The sequence below is a fragment of the Nipponia nippon genome, unplaced genomic scaffold (assembly GCF_047370975.1).
Source record: "Nipponia nippon isolate SJK-2023a ecotype South Korea unplaced genomic scaffold, ASM4737097v1 scaffold_31, whole genome shotgun sequence".
Classification (NCBI taxonomy): Eukaryota; Metazoa; Chordata; class Aves; order Pelecaniformes; family Threskiornithidae; genus Nipponia; species Nipponia nippon.
The window spans coordinates 397,308-415,501 of NW_028262349.1; the positions used below are offsets into that span (position 1 = coordinate 397,308).

The following is an 18,194-nucleotide window of genomic DNA, read 5'->3' on the forward strand; positions in this document are numbered from 1 at the left end:
AGGTGACGGGGTGACGTTCCCCATGGCACCGTGAGCCATCACTGCCTGTGGGTCCTGGGGCATCCAGGAGTGCCCCAGCCGTGGCCCTGCAAAACCGGGCAGCTTGGAGAGGGGCAGCCTCCCTGCCGCTTGCTCTCCCGCCAGCAGGAAGGTACTGGGGCCCTGCGTGGCCCCTCTGCCTCAGCCTGGATGGCTGAGAGCTCTTGGCGGCGCTGGCTGTGAGACATGGCATGCCGGAGGCTGCCCGGAGCGGGGACTGGCTCTTTGGGTAGAGGATGCCGCAGGCTGCCATACTCTGCCCCGTTTCTGCCCCACAGGAGCTGCATCTGCCGAATCCCTTGGCGCAGGGGCGAGCACGGCGGCCGGCGGATGGGAGGGGGCGGCTGGGCAGGACGTGCTGGGGCAGCCACAGCGCTGGGGGGAAGAAACGCTCCAGGAGGATTCGGGAGCTTGCAAGAGCCGGCAGATCCCTGCGGAGAGCACGGCGGGTTCTGGCGCTGCCGGCCCCATTGTTTTGGCTCTTCCTGACCCCTGCCCAGCGCCTCCGGCCCCCGGCTGCGAGCGCTCCACCTCGCTCCCAGGGCCGGGTTAGCCGAGAGTCGGCTGCCGGCTCGGGGAAGAGCTGGGGACAGAGCCGCTGCCCTGCAGAGGCCCCCTTGCCCAGGCCCCCTGGGCGTCGAAGGGCCCGGCTGTGCTTGGTTATCACCCACCCCAGCCCCGCGGGGTTATCAGGCGGCTCCAGCTGGGCCGGTCCCGGGGACTCGAGGCCCAGCATCCCCCCGGCCTCACGGAAAGCACCGCCTGGGCTGAGATCCCGGGGCCGGGCGCTTTCCCCGCGCCTCGGGGCGCCCGACCGGGCTCGGGCCCTATGCCGAAGGCCGGAGGAGGCCGCGGGACAGGGCCCCGGCGCGCAGGGCTGCCGGTTTGCCCTGGCACGGGCCCCGCTGTTTGCAGGAGCCACCGCCTCTGCCCCGCTGCCGCGCCGGGGAAGCGCCGCACGGTTCCCGTCCCGTGTCTCGCCGTGGGGACGCAGCCCCCGCGCCGGCGGCCCTGGCTCGCCTCGGGGGTCGGGGCCCCCGGGGGCCCCCGCCGCTAGAGAAAACCCGCCGGCTCCCCGCGCCCCTGCCCGCGCTGCGCCCCGGGGTCCGCACGGCCCCCGCGGCTCCGGTGCCTCCCTCCGCGCCGCGGGCGCTCCTCGGCCCGGCAGATGTGTCTTTAGCTCCCCCTCCTCGCCTGCAGCGAGCCCCCACGTTCCCGGGCCGGCACCTCCGCCTGCTCCCCGTTGCCCCGACCTCCAGCCCGCGCCCCCGCCTCACGCAGCCCGGGCCACCGCCGGCAGCCTCCCCGTGCAGCACGGAGCTGCGCGGCGGCAGCGGAGCAGCCTTTCCCCAGGGCCGGGACCGGGACCCCCGGTGCCGCCGCTCCCCACCCCCCCGTGCGGGAGCGGCCCCGGCCCCGCGCGCCGCCACCGGGCGCCGCAGCCGCTGGTCCCGCGCCGCCCGCCTCTCCCCGCCGCGCCTCCCCATTGGCTGCGCTCCCGGCTGGGGGGCGTGGCCGCGGCGGGACCGGCCCGAACCGGCTCTCCCGCAGGGGACAGGACGGAGGAGAAGGGTGCTCGGCCAGCCCTTCTCTCTGATTGGCCGCGATGGGCTGGGTGGGCGGGCCAGCTCGCCGAGGCGCCGCGCGATTGGCTGTCGGAAGGGCCGAGGGGGTGCCGCCCGCCCCGCCCTCGCCTCCGTGAGCCGGCGCGGCGCTTATAGCGGGCGGCGCGGCACAGCACAGCACAGAGCGCGGGCGGTGATGGCGGCGGGCGCGGCGGGGCCGTGCGGCCTCCTGGCGCTGCTGCTCCTCGGCGGGCTGGCTGCCGGCGTCGAGGGGACAAGTACGGGACGGCGGGGATCGGGATCGGATCGGGCTGGGCTGGGCTGGGCTGGGTCGGGTCGGGTCGGGTCGGGCCCGGGGGGCTCGGTCGGGCCGGGCCGCGGCGGCTTTAGGCCCGGGGGCCCTGGGGAGAGGGGGGCCGACTTGGGGGGGCCCGGCGGCGGGGGGCGGCTCTCGGTCGGGGGCTGGGGCCGCGGCCGGGGGCTGCGGGGCTCCGCGGCGGGCGCGGGGCGGAGCGGCGCCGGGGCCGAGCAGGCGGCGGGCGGGCGCCCTGCGGCGAGGCACGTCGCGCGGCGGGCGGGGCCGGGCGGGGGGGGGCGGTCCCGGGCGGGGGGGGGGGGCCCCAAAACCCAGCGCGGGGGCCCAGGGCGGGAGCGGGGGCGGCGGGGCCGCGGCGGCGGCGGCTGGGCTGGGCCGGGCCCGGCGTCCGCGCTGCCCGGCGCCTCCCGCTCGCCCCGGGCTCCGGCCGCCCGGCGCGGCGAGCTGGCGTCCTGTGGTCTGCCCGGCGGTCTGTCCGCTGCTGCTGGCCCGTCCCCTCGCACGGAGGGCCGGCGAAGTCTGCTGGCGCTCCCAGAGGCACTGACTTGGTTTCCCCGTAGCAAAAAGGAGAAAGCTTCTTCCTCGCAGCCGCTGCCCCGGGTTCTGGGGCTTACAAGCCGTACCGGGGCTCTAGGCTGTAAAACCGTAACGATGTTCACAAGGTGCTTAGGTTGGTAATCCCCGAATGAGGAAATGTCTGCTCCCGGTCTCTGGCTATTTACGATGTGCGGTTGGAAGCTGGATGCAGTGCTGGGAATGCAGTGGCCTGCTGTTGGGTTCTTGAAAGCACAACCCCAAACGAGCCGGGATTTGCCACGTGCTGTTGCTCTGACGTTTCATTTTCTCACTTCTTGCGCTAGCGTCAAAGGAGCCAGGCCGATTGGCGTGTTGAGAGCCACGGGCAAGCAGGCTGCCCTGGCAAACGCAGTGGGTTTTTGCCTGGAGGATGCCCCAGCCTCTGATTCAGACCTGGCGCAGGAGGTGCTGGTGGTAAAGGCTCTGTTTTATTGTGAGTGGTAGGCTGCTGTTTCAGGCTGCTTAGCATATTGGGTACTAAAAATTTGTAGCCTGTTTGCAGTATCAGACTTCCTTCAGTGTAGTAGAGCCAAACCCAAAGATTGAGGCAAAAGAGCGGGAGGATTCTGAAAAGTCCAGGGGTAGCGACAGAAGTGTCTGCTCCAACATTTCCATGCAGCAGCGTTGCATTTTAATACTGCAGAACGGGAGGGCAGGGGAGAGCCTGCTCCTGAACTTCACACTTAGGGCAGTACATGAGTTTCATAAACTAAGCTTAAGCCACCCGTGTTGGCTGCTTCCCGCTCCCTCTGCCGCACTGAGCAATCCCTTCTCTGAGGGATTGGCACAAAGGAGATGTGGAGAAGGCTGTTTCTATCCTTGGTCTGCAGAGCCACGGAAGGAAGATCTGCTCCGCAGGCCCGCCGGTGGCGTGGCGTGTCCTGCCCCGGCTGTGGGCTCTCGGGCTCGGTGCGTAATGATGCGCGTTCTTCACGTAAGCAGAGCGGGGGGCTGGAAAGTGAGGGGTTTTCCCTCTTGACGGTGTTTAGGTTTGGCTTTATGGAGCAGGCTCCACGAGAGATGGTCCTTTTAATCTGCAGTGCCTCGACTCTCGGTAGCTCACCACGCAGAACGTGCAGCTGGAGCGTAGGGAGGTGTGCGCTTGGACTCTGTGCCCTCAGGAGGAGGTATCCTGCCTGAGAGCACTTGCCTTTGACCTGCCTGTGCAGTGACTGCCTGGTTATGCGAAACTTAAGGGGAGAGTAGATTTTACAGCTATTAGTGGAAATGGCAAAAAGTGTCAGAGCCTCATATGTCCCCTTCTGAGGCCAAGAAACAAAGGTCATGCCAGGGAGGAGAGTGTACGCTGCGGGCCGGTGCAGGCTGCTGCCAGGCTCGGCTGCCCTGAGCGCAGGCACTGTTTACAGCACGAGGACTGCTCGGGGGGAGGGGTTGGTTTTAGTTTGAAGGTGACCCGGGAGAACGTTATCTGGTCTTGTCTGCCTTCACCACTGTCCAGCTTGATCGGGCACCACGCTGCGCCCGAGAGAAGTCTTCGGCTCAGTTTTGTGAAGGATGTCTTGTTTTTTGTGAGCTCGTTTCAACTTGCAGCCCATCGCCATTTGGAAAACGTTTGCATAGCTCTGATCAATTCCAGCGGGTTGATGCTGGCTGTGCTCCTGTGCCCCTGGGCTCGGCAGGCGCTTTCCCATCCTTGAGTGCCCAGGGTTTTGATTGCCTGGTCTGCCTCGCGTTGGGAGGAGAGGGGATATTAATCCCATGTGAATGCAGAAGGTACTTGCTGTTACTGCTTGCTGAAGCTTTATAGCCTGTCTGAACTGCATGAAGTGCCCTCTAACTCTGAGCAAATAACCTTGCAACAGCTTATTTTGTCAGCATACCATAATCACCTTGTATCTGTAGAAAAAAAAAAACAACAACCTTGATCTTTACTAGCTCCCATTTTAAATCAGGCTGTAGTTAAAATGGGACAAGCTTCTACACGTGCTGTAGTCAGTTCCGTGACTTTTCAAAATTAGGTGTTTGGGAGTGTTTAATCACAGGCCCGTAGTGTAAAAAAACCCATTTGGCACACAGGTCAGTTCTTCTAGAAGTGAAGCTCAGTGTATGAGAACGTTGCTTACAGCTGATACCTCCATACGCCTTTTGGGACCCCTGTCACCTACCGCTTTTTTAAAATCAGTTCAAGAAGATCGTTCTGGTATCTCTGGGACAATTCTGTCATCAAGAGTCACTTGGAAACCTTGACATCTCTGCAGAAGCATTGTTGAACAGCGCGTTTCTGAAGGTAGCCCGCAGTACTGCGGGCGGTGTATGAAATAGCAGCAGAGGTTTTTAGCCCTCGAGTAACTCTCAGACTTCTGTTTTAAGGTGCCTCAGCCTTCTCCTAAAAGTGTCTTGGTCTCAGAGGAGGGTCGGATCTCTCCTTCCTCATCCAGACATATTTATTCTTCCTGACTTCTAAAGCTTTAGTATGTAAAACTAATTCTTCCTTTGAGAAATGTGAAATTGATTATTTAGGACTCTGAAACTTACCTTGCAGACTGACTTGTCTTTTTCTTGAGTTTGGGCAAACTTGATTTTGTAATAGTGATCTTTATGCTCACAAAAAATAGTCATAGGATTTCATATTAAAAAATTTGCTCCCTGCCCTGCTTCCTTCGTGCCTGTAGGTCATGGTATGTGTATGGAGGGCTGTATATAATCCTGCACTTTAAGTGCTTTATAACTGAGTAAATCGATTTCCTGGAAGCCGTTTTGGTGTGCGGGATGCCCTGTAAGCCCGCTGTTGGCACATCTGACGTGCACTCAGTGCGTGGGAAGGACGTGTCGCAAGCTTAACTAGTTCTTCTTAAATCTGACTGAGGTTGAGTCACGTAAGTAACCTTGACCCACGAATGATGTCTTTTCCCGAAGCGACGTTGCTAGAGCCTCCCTTCCTGCCCCTGCCAAGAACGGCTCCCCTGGGGCCCTGCCTTCTCCCGGCTGCCTTGTAATGACTTGGGCAGCCTGTACCTGGGGACCGCTGGTCGCAGCGGCTGAGCTGCGCCTGGCTAGTAGCCTAAAGATGTTTGGCAGCTCGGCTTTCCGCCGTCCAGGGGCTCACGGACCTACCTTTGGACTGTTTTCGAAAGCTGAACCCGCTGGCCTCTCACTGCAAGAGCAGTTTGAAAAATACCGTAGTTCTGGCCTGCGGCTGCTTCTCCTGCTTTTCATCTGTTCATTACTAATTTACCTCTGCAAAGTTATCTCGCCTGAGATGAAAAGTCCGATTTCTTTGTTTGTGTGACAACAAATGTTACACATTTCCTCACCTGGCTTGCAACGTCTTGCAGACTGCAAGATGTTCCTCCCCCCTAAAAAGAGCTATTATCTTGATATTGTGTTTAAAAGTATCTGCCAGGCATCTTAGTGAGCAGAGTGATGAAACAAGTGGGTGAGAACGGGGCAGAGAGCAGCCCCTGCAGCGCGGTGAGGCCGGCAAAGCGTACCGTACGTGTAGTGGCGGGCGCTGCCTTCCCTGCAGCAGGACCTGTGAACGGGGCCGTGCTGCCTTGCTGCGGCCAGCCTTCCGTCGCAGCCTGCGGTGGGGGCTTTGGCAGACCCGGGGGGCACCTTGCCAGAGCACAGGGATGTTAAACTTGTGTGGGGACCATGGAGGCTGGATAAGCCCTTGCAACAAAAATCTGCTGCTGTCTTTATCCTGAGCTGAAGGTGCTTGGAGACCGGGGAAGCGTTGCAGGCTCTTGGTCTGCCCCAGTGAGTGTCATGCTGTAATGCCGTCCCTCGCGGAAGGCAGGCAATGCCATGACTGCTGTGGGTTTCTTGTTTGGATAGTGGCAAATACCGCGTGCCAGTTTGGATGTTCTGGTTTTGCAGCGGAGTCGCAGGAAGTATTGTTGGCTGGAGATACAACAATTCAAAATAACAGCCCTGTCCGAGCTGGGCAGAGTTCAGAGAGCATGGAGGGGGGGAGAGGGAAGAGTACACTGATCTGAAGATTGTATGTGGCCTCTTCTCAATGGCTGAATTCTTTTGTTTTGCTTGTAGAGGGTGAATTCTTGCTTTGCACTAACACTTTGCACTAATACCTCTTCAACTCATAGCTGGTTTTATAAAGTCACCGCTGTCTCAAAAGAGACTGACTCAGGACAGCGTGGAGTTGTACTGCGAGGCGATTGGCAATCCTATCCCTGAGATCCAGTGGTGGTTTGAGGGAAACGAGCCAAATGAGACCTATGCTCAGCTCTGGGATGGCGCACGGCAGGACCGTGTCAAAATCAACGCCACCTACAACCTGCACTCTACCAGCACCATCTACATCGCAAACCTCACAAGCGACGACTCAGGCATGTATGAGTGCCGGGCTAGCAACGACCCTGACCGCAACCACTTGTCGAAGAGCCCCAAAGTCAAGTGGATCCGTTCCCAGGCAAACGTTTTTGTCATCGAACGTGAGTGGCCACACTGAGGCCTTGGCACTTGCTCGGACACTGGTGTCTTGAGTCTCCTGCCATGCTCACCCCTGCACCCGTGTCCTGTGGCTCCTGAAAGCTCCCCGCACCCTCCCACCCCAGCTGTAGAACCGAGAGACTCCCACCCTCTGTCATCTCCCTCACCACCCATGACTCGACCCAAAATGGCCCTGCTCAAAAAGGGTTGTGGCTTCCCAACCAAAACGCCCTTCGGCAATCCCGTGTCTTTTCCGGAGCCAAAGACCTGGAACCTACCGCTTATTCCCAAGTGCCTCTGAGTCCTGGCGCTGGCTTGCAGAGTTGAGAGTCTTGATTCTGTGGTAGACTCTGCCCTAACCACCACTGACAAACCGGCCCTTCCCTACAGCTCGTACAGCTTCTGCTCCTGTCAACAGTCTTGCTTTAAGCTTGCTTTCTTGCTAGTCATACAAGCTGTGGGGAACCAAATCTGCTTTGAGTTTCTTGAGATGCAACCGTTTTTGAAATGGCCCTGTCTGTGTGTGACACTGAATGTGATGTAGTTGCTTGTCCTGTGGAAGATTCCCTCCACTTACAGAGCTGGCAGTTGAACTCTGGAGCTAACAGGCGGCTGCTTTGAGTAATAGAAACCTGGGCCAGTGTAGGGGATTTAACATGCTGCTAAGGTCTCGCCATGAATCCTGAAGTTAGCAGAGCAGCATAGCAGTCTTTTCAGCATAAATGTGCTAGGGAATACAGAACTCCAGCAGAACCTTCTTCCAGTGGAATTTGGGTAGGAGGAAAAGCAAAATGCCTGTCAGCCCTGTGCAAAACTTGGTCCTTCCAAGAGACTGAGATTGGGAGGAAGGGTAGGAACCGTAGTGCCACCAGGGCTGTGTAATGGTGCTGCTAATGGCGCCTGTTTTCTTGGACTGCCTCCTACAAGGAGAAATGCCTGAGTCATCTTATGTAGCATAATTTACTGCTGCTTCACACATGGAGGCCCAGGACCATTTGGAGTCATGGTTCTGTGTGTTCTCCCTGGAGTAAATCTAGCTATAATCTTTTGGGCTGCATCAGATGATGCACCTATTGCTTGCATGTGGTCTTGTTTCCTACCCCTCACAACTGATGGCGGTCGAGACCCTCTGTTATGTCACCTGGAGGTGTCTAAACCTGCTCAGATTCTGGAAGGTGTTGACACAGCGAGTGCTGTGGTGGCTCATAAAAGCAGAGCGCCATACTCTGCCCTTCACATATGGCCTTTTCCATTGCTCATTGAGCACTTAGCTCTGCTGGAGCTGCACCTGTTGTAGGGACAGCAGGAGGCTCAGAACTACCCAGAGCACGTGGCAGCCATCCTGCTCCAGGTGGGAGCAGCTGCATGGTCACATCGGTCATCGCTAGGTGCAGTCAGGCCCTAGTCGCCTGGTTTTCAGGTCTCTCCTATGCTGGTGGTGTCAGTTCTGGTAGGAAACTGATTGCAAAGGTAAGTGAAAGCTATGATAGAGACAAGGAGCTGTGGGTTTTGGTAACTGTTTGCATAAATGTCCTTGGGCAGGCATGTGACCTCTGGAAGACTACATGTTAACTTCAGTTCAATTATTTACAAATGCAGGTCCAGACATCGAAGTTCACGTAAGCAGTGTTTCTGGCAAGCTGATCCTCACCTGTAACATGACTGCGCCTTACCCTGCCATCGAGGGTCACAAATGGATGCATGGGGACAAGACGCTTCAAACAGACATGGAGTCAAGTGTTTTCACCAGTTACACGTGAGTGTCAGGGGCAAAGTCAGATAAGAATCTGAACACGGGGGACAGGTTTTTTACCAGATGCAGTTAATGTTTCCTATTGACTGAACCCAAAGCTAAGTGCTTGCAGTCTTGCTGAAAATGTTGGCTTTTTAAACTTTAGAACATAAGATGGGCTAAACAAAGTTTTGGCCCAACATTTTCTGCTTTATGGGGAGGAGGGGGCAAAAAGGAGGAGGAGGGGATAGTTATGTGCTGCAAATATCCTCTTAGTAAGAGAAGTTCTGCTGTTTCATGTCTTTATGCAGGGTTCAGCTGGGCTCGGTTGGTTTGTCAGGTGTGGGGTGCAAGGTGCAGTGTGGCTCGGGCTGCCGTTTGGCCTGTGTCTGCACTGTCTGTCTGCAGCACTGACATCGGTGTGCTAGAGCTGTTTTCCCAGAGCTTTGAGGGACCCCTGCTCCGGGCGGGACATCAGCTCCCCGCTCCCCAGAGGCCACATGTGGAATGAGAGACTCCCGTGTACATCACCTCTGCCGTTGGGTTTTACGTACCTTTCCAACCGTTGTTACAGAACAAGCTGGGAAGCTGCTTGCAAGTTATGGTCAATGCTCAGAAACTGTTTGCAGGGTGTAGCTGAGCAGAAGCGGGAATACCAGCCTTATTGTGACAGTGCAGCGAGCTTTCCTTTTTGATTACAGTCAGGCCTGGCTGGCACTGACCCAGCAGCTCTAGAGGCATCACGTCCTTTTGTATGGCAGTGCCGACGTGCCTGTCTCCCCATAGCAACAGGGAGCTGAACAAGGATTAAAGTATTTATAACCCAGCCTCCCTCCCGTGACCTCAATTCCTTAGCCGAGTGGTCTCTGGAAGTGGGAAGCGCCATGCACAGCACAACTAACAAACAGCCTGTTGTCCCAGTGCAGCCACGGGACTGAAACTTTGCCTGCCCCTTCCCTTGAGTGGGTATTGCTAAGCTGCAGAATGAGATGTTTGTTGCAGTGCAGCATAATCCACTAAATCTCATTGCAGCAGCTTTACAAAAAGAAAAATGTGAGAGTTCTCCCTGTCAATCCAGAGTAACCCAGCCTGGGTGTTTCTTTGCCCCTGCTTTGTTGTGTGTTTTCAGTGGACTTTCCTGCATGGGAAGAATAACCTTCCTCTGAGTCTGCTGTCCTGAGCTCCTTGCCTGTCTCCTTTAGAGGTGAACTGCAGGGCTGATGTCTTACATGAGGTGTGTGGCCATGTCCTGGGTTGTGCTAACTAGAGGACTCTCTTGCTGCGCTCCAGGTTCTGTTGGCTTTGCTCAGTAGGGTTTAATTTTTTTTTTAATGAGCCTGGGGTCTGTATGGAAGAGGGAGAAGCATGGAGTGGGCTACTTCTGAAGTGTACATGTGGCCCTGCATGGTGTAATGTTGTCCTGGTGCTCCTGGTTTTCTTCATCTATACTAGCTAGCAGTCTAGGTCTTACATTTTTTCCCTTTGTAGAGGTTCTGATGGCAAGAGTGCTTGGGATTAGGGAGTGAAAGCTGCTGGTTTTCAAGATTCAGGACATAGGATCAGTGATCACTGACTTGACATACCCATGTCAGACTTGGTGTACGTGAAATCCTCTTCTGCCATCCTCAATGTGTGGGGAGAGAAAGGTGGAGAGTTGGGTTGCTGTAGGTACATGGTGCAGCATGAATACTGGCACCGGAATGGGAGAAATTGCCTAAGGAGGAGATTGCTGAGCCTTATAGATGTCTGTTTCTGTGGGTCTGGAGTTTGGTATCTGTTTGTGGATAAGCCGTGCTGAATGCTTATCTGACATCCTGGTTTTTGGTAGAATTGAGGGGAAGAAGGAAGAGCACTCTGGTGTCTACGAATGTGTCTACGAAACAAGCCCGGTGATAAAAGGACAAGTGAATGTTTCAGGTAACTTCATATGTTTGCTTCTGGGTGTGAGGAGGGGAGTGGGGAAGCTGGGATCTCCTGAACCCTTTGCTTTGGCATCTTTTCAGCTTCTTGAAAAGCTGCATCTAGCCCTTACTAATGAGGCTGCAGGACTCTACGTGCGTACTACCAGACTTGCTCTGTGAGACAGCTCCATTTTATCAGGCAGCTGAAGTGTCGGTAGAGTCAGCTCTTAGACTTTACATTAAATCAGCCTTCTGCTGTGGGCATGTTCCCACAAGGATAATGGGAGAGGGATAATACCTGGTTGACAATCCGTTGGAGCCTTTCTCGAAGCAGCTTGACGTGCTTTCCTCTCTGAACATGCCAAACAATGCGCAAGTGAGGGGAATAGACCCACTAACACATTTCTTAAACGGAAGTCGAGCTTTATGGGTAACTTTGTCTGATTCTGGCAAGGTGGACTGCAGGAAGTATGAATCTTCTACCTGTTTTCTGTAATGAGGTGTCTGATTTTCTTTTCTTTTGCCGTAGTTGCACCCCAAGTGATGACGTACAAGAAGTCTGAGCATGGCAATGAGGGGGACACAGGTGTGCTGACCTGCAAGAATCCTTCTTTCCCCCCTGTCACTTCTTGGCTTTGGTACAAAAACGGTCAAGAGGTAAGTGCTGTGGTTTGCTCTTTCTCCCCTCCTGCCTACCCTACTTCCCGGCAAAGAGGTAGAGGACCTCGTCCCATCAGAATTGGCTCTTTAAGAGTAGCCTCCTCAGTGCCATGGCAAGGAGGATTTCTGTAGTGGTAGGATCATGCGTGGTAAGTGAGCAGCTCCCCTCATGTCAGCACTACCCTGAGAGCTGTTTCTCTTCCTCCCTCCCTCCAGCCCATCATCAATGGTTCTGGTCGATACATTATCAATTCCAGTGGCAACAAGACAGAGTTACGCATTCTTAAACTGAATATCGAGGAGGATGCAGGTGATTACCACTGCAATGGCAGTAACTTTTATGGTTTTGGTGGCGCTACAGTAAACCTGCGTGTACGTAGCCGCCTGGCAGCACTCTGGCCCTTCCTGGGTATTGTGGCAGAAGTCCTCGTTCTTGTCACCATCATCTTCATCTATGAGAAGAGGAGGAAGCCAGATGAAGTTCTTGATGGTAAGAGGTGCCTGGGGTTAACTCTTTCTGGGAAGACCAAGTAACTTGTAGGGTGCAGGCAAAATGTTCTCATAGAGAACTTGGCGTTCCCTTTGTCAGATGGGCATTAATTGAGGGCTGCTTCTCAGGGCACTTCTTGTAAAAACCATGGTAGTCTTTACCAGGCTACTTTAGCTGTGAAGTTGCAAGTAATTGCACTGTTTGTGACAGCCCTTCAGCAAGCTGTGCTTTGGATCTGGAGCGAGATAAGATTCAGTGCAGGTCAGCCTGACCCTTTGTGTCACCAGTTCCTCTGCACTTTGCTCAAGTGCTTCATGTGAGTGTCTGCAGGACCGGGTTTTCTGTGGCAGCTAACATTCTGGAGAAGCTGATTTCTGAATAAGTAGTAGGGCTTTTCTGGTGCTGCAGACTCAGAGGACTGTGTCAGTGATTCCATAAGACCAGGCTTAGCTTAATTCAGGTTCACTTCATGGCTCTGTTTTGGGTCCTCAGATCCATATATCCTGACTCTCCGGAGAGTTCCTCAAAGCCTAGTGCTATCTTTAATCTGTTCTGGAAGTATCAGCTCCTCCCTTTCCTTATCAGTAAGAATGCGCATTGTGTTAGCCCAGCTGCCTCTCCCTTATCTGATCCAGTTAACAATAAAGTGTAAATGCTTGGTATCCTTCCTGCTTGCTGGGTCAGGCCCCTTAGCCTTCTGCTGGGGGCAGGCTGAGCGATGTGAGGTGCAGCAGAGGGACTAAAACTGAATGTGCCTCCCCTAACTACAGGGCTTGGGGAATTCTGCTCAAGGCAGTTTTACAAGCAGATGCTTTGCCTTCTGATGCTCTTGGCTGGAGGGCAGATGTTGTCTTAAGGATGTTGTAGCTGCATCTTCCAGCAAAAAAGCTAGCCTGGTTGTGTTGAGTGATCTAGCTTCTGGTGACATCAGCCTGGTCAAGATCATGTCAGTGCTGACCTGTCAGAGCTGTAGCAGATGCTTTGACAGATGAAGACAGGGCGTGAATACTGGAGTGTCCCGATGCTGCTCAGCCAGAGCTCTTAAGCTCAGGTTCCCAGGTGCTTGTGGATAAGGATACAGCATCATACCTGTTTGACAAACATACACAGCTTTACACTTTCCTGGTGTAAAGTGGTTATCTCTCCCCAAAAGTCTTTGTAGCTTTGCCCCTCTCAAAGAGGAGGTAACAGTAAGGCATTGCCGAGCCAGCTCAGACCAGTGCTGTTCCTCACGGTATGTGGTTGTGAGCTGGCTGCTCCCTGTTACCTGCGATGGGGAGAGTCTGGCTTGTGTATGGTGTGATATCCTTGCCGGTGTTATCTCTCTACTCTTCCCTTCTCTGCTGCTGGGTGCCACCTCAAATGGTAAGTAGAAGATAGTTCCAGCCATGTTTCTGCAACTATCCTCTTACCAGCTGTATGCAGATCTCGGTGCCCGAGGCAGTCCCAGGGCTTAGAGCGTGGGCCTCACTGCTCCGCTCGGTGCCTTTGGAGGGGAGCCTGGACTGCAGAAGAGATGATGGGGAGCCTTCTGTTGGAAGGTGGCAGATTGCAAGGAGCTGGTGAAAGGCCACAGGGCTTGGCACGTGTTGGCAGAGATGTTTTTCTTAGGTGTGCTTCTCAGCATAGCAAGAATGTGGCGTGCAGTGTGTTTATTTGGATTTCACAAAGTGTGTGGGGAGGAAGAAGGGCGTACTGCTGCCGATGCTTAAAGCCTCATTCCTGAAACGTCCTGTTTGGATTTCCCTTTACTTGCTGTTGAAGTGTGTGCTCCGATCTGGGAGCCATCTGAATTAGTGGTGCTTCAGGGGTGAGAGCAGCAGGTAGATCAGTGGCAGCAGTGCTGTCTCGCTGGGTGGATCTGTGGCTCTTTTCCAGTTTTAAGTGCTGGTGGTGGGAAGACAGGCTGGTATGCTGGGGATACACAGGGTGCAGATGTTAAACAGATGTTACCAGTCAGCAGTGCTGCTTCAGAGACTGCCTGGTGCTCCCCTGTGTCATTCTACCTCTGTGGCCTCCTGGGGTACTCAGGTGTGCCTCGGGGCTACCGAGGTGCCGGGCCTGACCTGCTGAGTGCCGGGGTGGCGGTGGTGACTTGGTTATCCTGTGAGCCAAGCCTACCTTGTGCCAACAGAAGCAACTGCGTAACAGGAGCTTTTGTCTAAGCTTAGACAAGAAGCAGCTTAAAACTCACGCCGGGGGTGGTAGCGTTCTGGTAAGAAGTAGCCCCCTGCTCTGCCAGGCCCTGGTGAAACAGGAGCCTGTGGGTGAGATGACCTTTTGGGTTCAGTCCTGTGAAGGCAGTAGTATCCAGTAACCTGTCTGGAATGCAGTCCCGGAGTTTTAAGAGGTGGCAGGGATTACTTCTTACATGCTCTTCCCTGACACTCTTTGTGCTTGCTTTCTTTCTTTCTATGCTGTCCTGAATGCGAAGATGATGATGGAGGTTCTGCACCACTGTAAGTACCTTGCTTTTTCCTATTTAGCCAGATTTGTACTGGCAGATCACATTCATCCAGGGAATCTGCTCTGAATATAAAAGCTAGCTGGTGTGGGAATAACACACTAGCTTGCTGGGCAAGAGACTTTCCCCACCATGGTTCACTTAATGTGGCCTGTGTCTAAACCACATAGAACTGGGGATGGCACCAGTGTCTCAAAAACTGACACTGTTCTGGTAACTAATCTCATCTTGCCTTTTCTTGACCATCTATTTGGACCTGAATTACATTAGCGGGTAGGGTGGGGCTTTGTGCTTTTTCTTTCCTCACTGCCCCTTTTTTCTTTCCAGGAAAAGCAATGCCACAAACCACAAGGACAAGAATGTCCGCCAGAGAAATGCTAACTAAGAGTGGGGGCCAGGTGAGTGCCATTCCTGAGGGCAGAGTTGCAGCTGAGAACAGCTGCTGGGCCAGGCTCCTCACAGCGAAGGGCTTCTCCAGCGACTTGAGCTGCCCGGCTCTAGCTGTAATGTAGCTGGAGCTCTTTATCAGCTGCTCAGAGCTCTGGCCCGGCTGCAGCATCTGCATCTGCAAAGGGTCTCTGGAAGAAGCAGGAGCATCCATGCAGGCAGAGGCTCTTCTAGCACAACGTCGTACTGTGGGATCTGGGGAGGGGGTGGGGGGGGGGGAAATGCGTGTTGCTGTGAGGTTCATGCATGGGCCATTCGTAGCCTGGTAGGAACCTGCCAAAGCTGCTGGGACTGCATGTGGGGAGCAGCAGTGTGGCTGGCCTCGGCCCCGACAGGCAAGGGGAGAGGGAGAAGAAAGTTTTGGACTGTACTGTGGGGCTCTGAAGCATGGGAAAGTCAGGACTGCCTGATAACACCCGCCCTGGACTCAAGCGGGAGATGTGTCCTAGCCCACAGCTTTCCTGAAGGGCAGCCTTTGTCCTGTACTGCTCCGTCAACCCCCTCTAGCACAGTGCAGCCATACTGGTACAACTGGGTTATCTAACTGGCCTTTCTTTCTCTCCTGCCAGGTGACATGCAGATGAAGAACTCGTCTGGACAATTTTGTTTTCTTCTAATTTTTTGGTGAAATAGCACCGTGAAATATTCTAGTGCATCCTTGCGATTCAGTTACTTCACTTTCTAAGAAACTTAAGTTGTAGAGTCTAAAATACACTTTTTTAAAAAAAAGAGTTGTGGGAGGGTTTTTCTACCTGTAAACGTAAATCCCTTGTTTCTGGTAGTCTAGGTCACTGGCTGTTTCTGTCCTAGGTTTCTTCGTGGTGGTACAGAGTGGGTGGGTGGGAGTACAACCTATTTCTTCCTGACCGCTGGGAAGAGCGGGGTGTGTTAGGTGGGGCTGTTCTGAAACGCCCTCCTGGCCCCACCTCCGTGTTTGTGGCCACTCGAGGAGCTGCGGATAACAGACCCGAACGCGCAGTGAAATGTGCGCGGTTCCTTGCGTGCTGCTCCACGGGACGTGGCTGGCGTGGCCTCTTCCCAGCGGGTCTGTTCTGCCCTGTTTGCGTGGGTCAGGGAGAAGCTGCCTTGGTGACTGTCTGGAGATGACCCGATCTGACCGAAGGGTTTAGGAAGGTAGTTCTGTGTCTTTCCCAGTGCATCACCTGGAGCAAGGCTGCACCCTTCCCTAGCGTGGCAGTGGCATCTGTCCTTGTAAGCCACTGGGGCACAGCTGCTGGTGCGGCTCCTGGGGAGGAGCAGGCGAAGGGCTCGTTCTTTGGCATGTGCCACACCAGCCAGACCTGCACGCGGTGCCGTACCGTGTCCGGTAGATTCCCGGTCAGCTCCTCCAGAGCTGCTTTAGTTACCCTCTTAGTCAGACAACCAGGAGGCAGTGTTAGAGCAGGACACTGGATAAATGATTGCTGTTAATTTATTTCATGGATTGTTAGTATCTCTTCTCAAGTTGCTGCAGTGGGGGATAGGGGCAGAATGAGCAGGGGCTGCGGTGCTGGGGGGGCAGTTTAACAGCGTGTGTTCTTGTGCATGAGCCACCGTGATATTTGTGTGACATAGGAGCCTGAGAGCAGACAAATGCGCAGTGGAGTCTAATACCTTTATTGCTGGGTAGCATTGAACTGTTAACACACTTCACAAATAAAGATGATTCCTCTCTCTTTTTTTTTTTCCATCTTTGTTTAGACTCTGGTCTTTCTTCCCTGCTGGCTGGCCCCCTGGGTTGCCCAACCTGCTGACTCATTTCTGGCTCCTCTGGCTGTAGAACACGATGCTGTGTCTCACAGTTCGGTGCCAGCTCTGACAGCGCTCTAATCACCAAGTATTTGCAGCTCGAGCAGCGTTCAAGCCTTTGCAAAGGGAGGCAAGCGGTGCTCCCTGCTCCGCAGAGCCCGGAGCAGCACTGGTCACTGGGGACAGGCGTCGCCTCACCCTGCTGCGCAGTTCCTCTGTCTCTTGTGGCTCTGGGGTCAAGGATCAGCCCCAACCTACAGGAGTCCTTGTAGGACATGCTGCTTGCATGTCTCCTGCTTCTCTAAGTTATTTTTCCTTCTCCCTGCTCTTTCCTGGGGGGGAGAGCAAAGGTGTGAGGCCTTTGCTGCCTTTGTGCGCAGCGTTGTGCCTCTGGAGAGCACTGAGGATGGGGTGGGGCGTCCCTTTCCTACCACCAGCCCTGAGCTCGGTGGGCTGCTGCCAGCGCTCCTGCCCTTGGAGCGAGGCCGTGGGCCGGAGAGGAGCCCCCGCGTGCTCCCAGCTGGCCCAAGGTGCCTCTGCCTGCCCGAACCCTGCCTGGTCCCAGCGAGCGTGTGAGCTGTGGCCTTGCCCTGTAGCCAAACACTTCTCCCTGCCAAAAAAGGGGTAATTAGGGAGTGTGGCTCTGATTGCAGGGCTGTGCCCAGAGAGCTGCCGGCTGCGGTGTGGCAGGCAGGTATGGAGCCGTGGTGGCCTGGTCACTCTCGATAGCATTTCTGCTGCCTCGGTTTGTCATCAGCTGGGCAGCCCCGGGGCTGACCGGGCAGCGTGGCTCTGCAGCACGTAAGTGGGTTATGCAAGCCTTTCACAGCCGGCCTTGTGCTTGTGGGTGCCGTCCTGGTGAAAAAAAAAAAAAATCAATGCATGGCTTAATTTCCTTGATGAGGATTATGGGTCCTGCCTGACCCGGCCGCAGCACAAAGCACTGCTTGTGCCTTTTGTTCAGCAGGGCTGGTGCAGGGGGGGAACGAAGCGCAGGGAGCAGGGGAGGGGATGCAGCGGCATCGTGCTGCTCTCTGCAGGGCCCGCTCCCCTGCGGCAGCTGCCACAGCGAGCCGAGGCAGAGCCCTGCCGCGTCGAGCTCTGCGCAGGGATGGTGTGAACAGGCCTCTCCCGCGGTGCCCCGCTCCCTCCCGGGGAGAGGGTGGGTGCTCTGGGCACTGCCAGCTGCGGGGATCCCGCTCTGCCTCCCGATGCCGCGGAGCGAGCCCCAAGCTGCTGCCTCGCTGCGGCCTTGCTTGTTCGCTCCAATGGCTCCAGCCTCCCGCTCAGGTTAAGCTGCGGTGTCGGCTCGTTGGGGGCTCCTCCGTGGGCTTGGGGCTGGCGGGCGGGCAGCGCCGCGCTCGGGGGCGGTTTGGAGAAATGGGCTGTTGCTTGCAGACAGCAATGCGAAGCCAAGGGCGTCGTTTGCTGCGGAGCCAGCCTGCTGTGGCCTGGAGCGCGGCTTTCGGGGCGTCCTCTCCCGTGGGGCTCAGCGGAGGGGCTGCGGCTGCCCGCTCCCCACCGCGGGCACGGAGCAGAGCTGGCTCCGGCCGCGGCCAGCGTGGGAGCCGGACACGCACGCTGTCCGCTGTGCTTCTGTTCCGTGGGCAGCAGATGGTGCCACCCGCTGCGGCCTCGTCGCCCGAGCGGCACCGCGACCCCGTCGGGTCTTGCCCTGCCCTGGGCCTGCGGCCCGGTGGAGCCGGGGCTGCCGGAGCCGTGCCCGCCGGGGTCCGGCCGTTCGAGGGTGCCCGGGGCTCACCCGGCCTCCTCGCCCCGGTGTGCTCCGACGCCGCGCAGCCCGGGGAAGCCGCAGCGGGACGGGCACGTTCCTGGGGCGGC

The 18,194-nt window shown here is 56.1% G+C and overlaps 1 protein-coding gene across 2 annotated transcripts; it reads left to right on the forward strand.

Annotated features, from left to right (window-relative positions):
- Positions 1-1,725: 1,725 nt before the first annotated feature.
- BSG (basigin (Ok blood group)) lies at positions 1,726-16,293 on the forward strand. Of its 2 annotated transcripts, XM_087769297.1 has the most exons (9): positions 1,735-1,882; positions 6,564-6,911; positions 8,509-8,665; positions 10,470-10,558; positions 11,072-11,199; positions 11,419-11,692; positions 14,127-14,151; positions 14,484-14,554; positions 15,173-16,293. In XM_087769297.1, the coding sequence occupies exons 1-8, from the start codon at positions 1,801-1,803 to the stop codon at positions 14,539-14,541; spliced, it is 1,161 nt and encodes a 386-aa protein (XP_087625423.1). In that variant the 5' UTR covers positions 1,735-1,800; the 3' UTR covers positions 14,542-14,554; positions 15,173-16,293. The 2 variants fall into 2 exon arrangements, with proteins under 2 accessions (XP_087625424.1, XP_087625423.1); XM_087769298.1 differs by lacking the exon at positions 6,564-6,911 and having other exon boundaries at positions 1,726-1,882.
- The last annotated feature ends 1,901 nt before the right edge of the window (positions 16,294-18,194 follow it).

Bases quoted from the DNA above. Each gene is read 5' to 3' on its own strand.
- BSG (XM_087769297.1), top strand. From the start codon at position 1,801: ATGGCGGCGGGCGCGGCGGGGCCGTGCGGCCTCCTGGCGCTGCTGCTC. The intron at 6,912-8,508 runs GTGAGTGGCCAC...TTACAAATGCAG, and splicing joins AAACGTTTTTGTCATCGAAC to GTCCAGACATCGAAGTTCAC. The intron at 14,152-14,483 runs GTAAGTACCTTG...TTTTCTTTCCAG, and splicing joins GATGGAGGTTCTGCACCACT to GAAAAGCAATGCCACAAACC.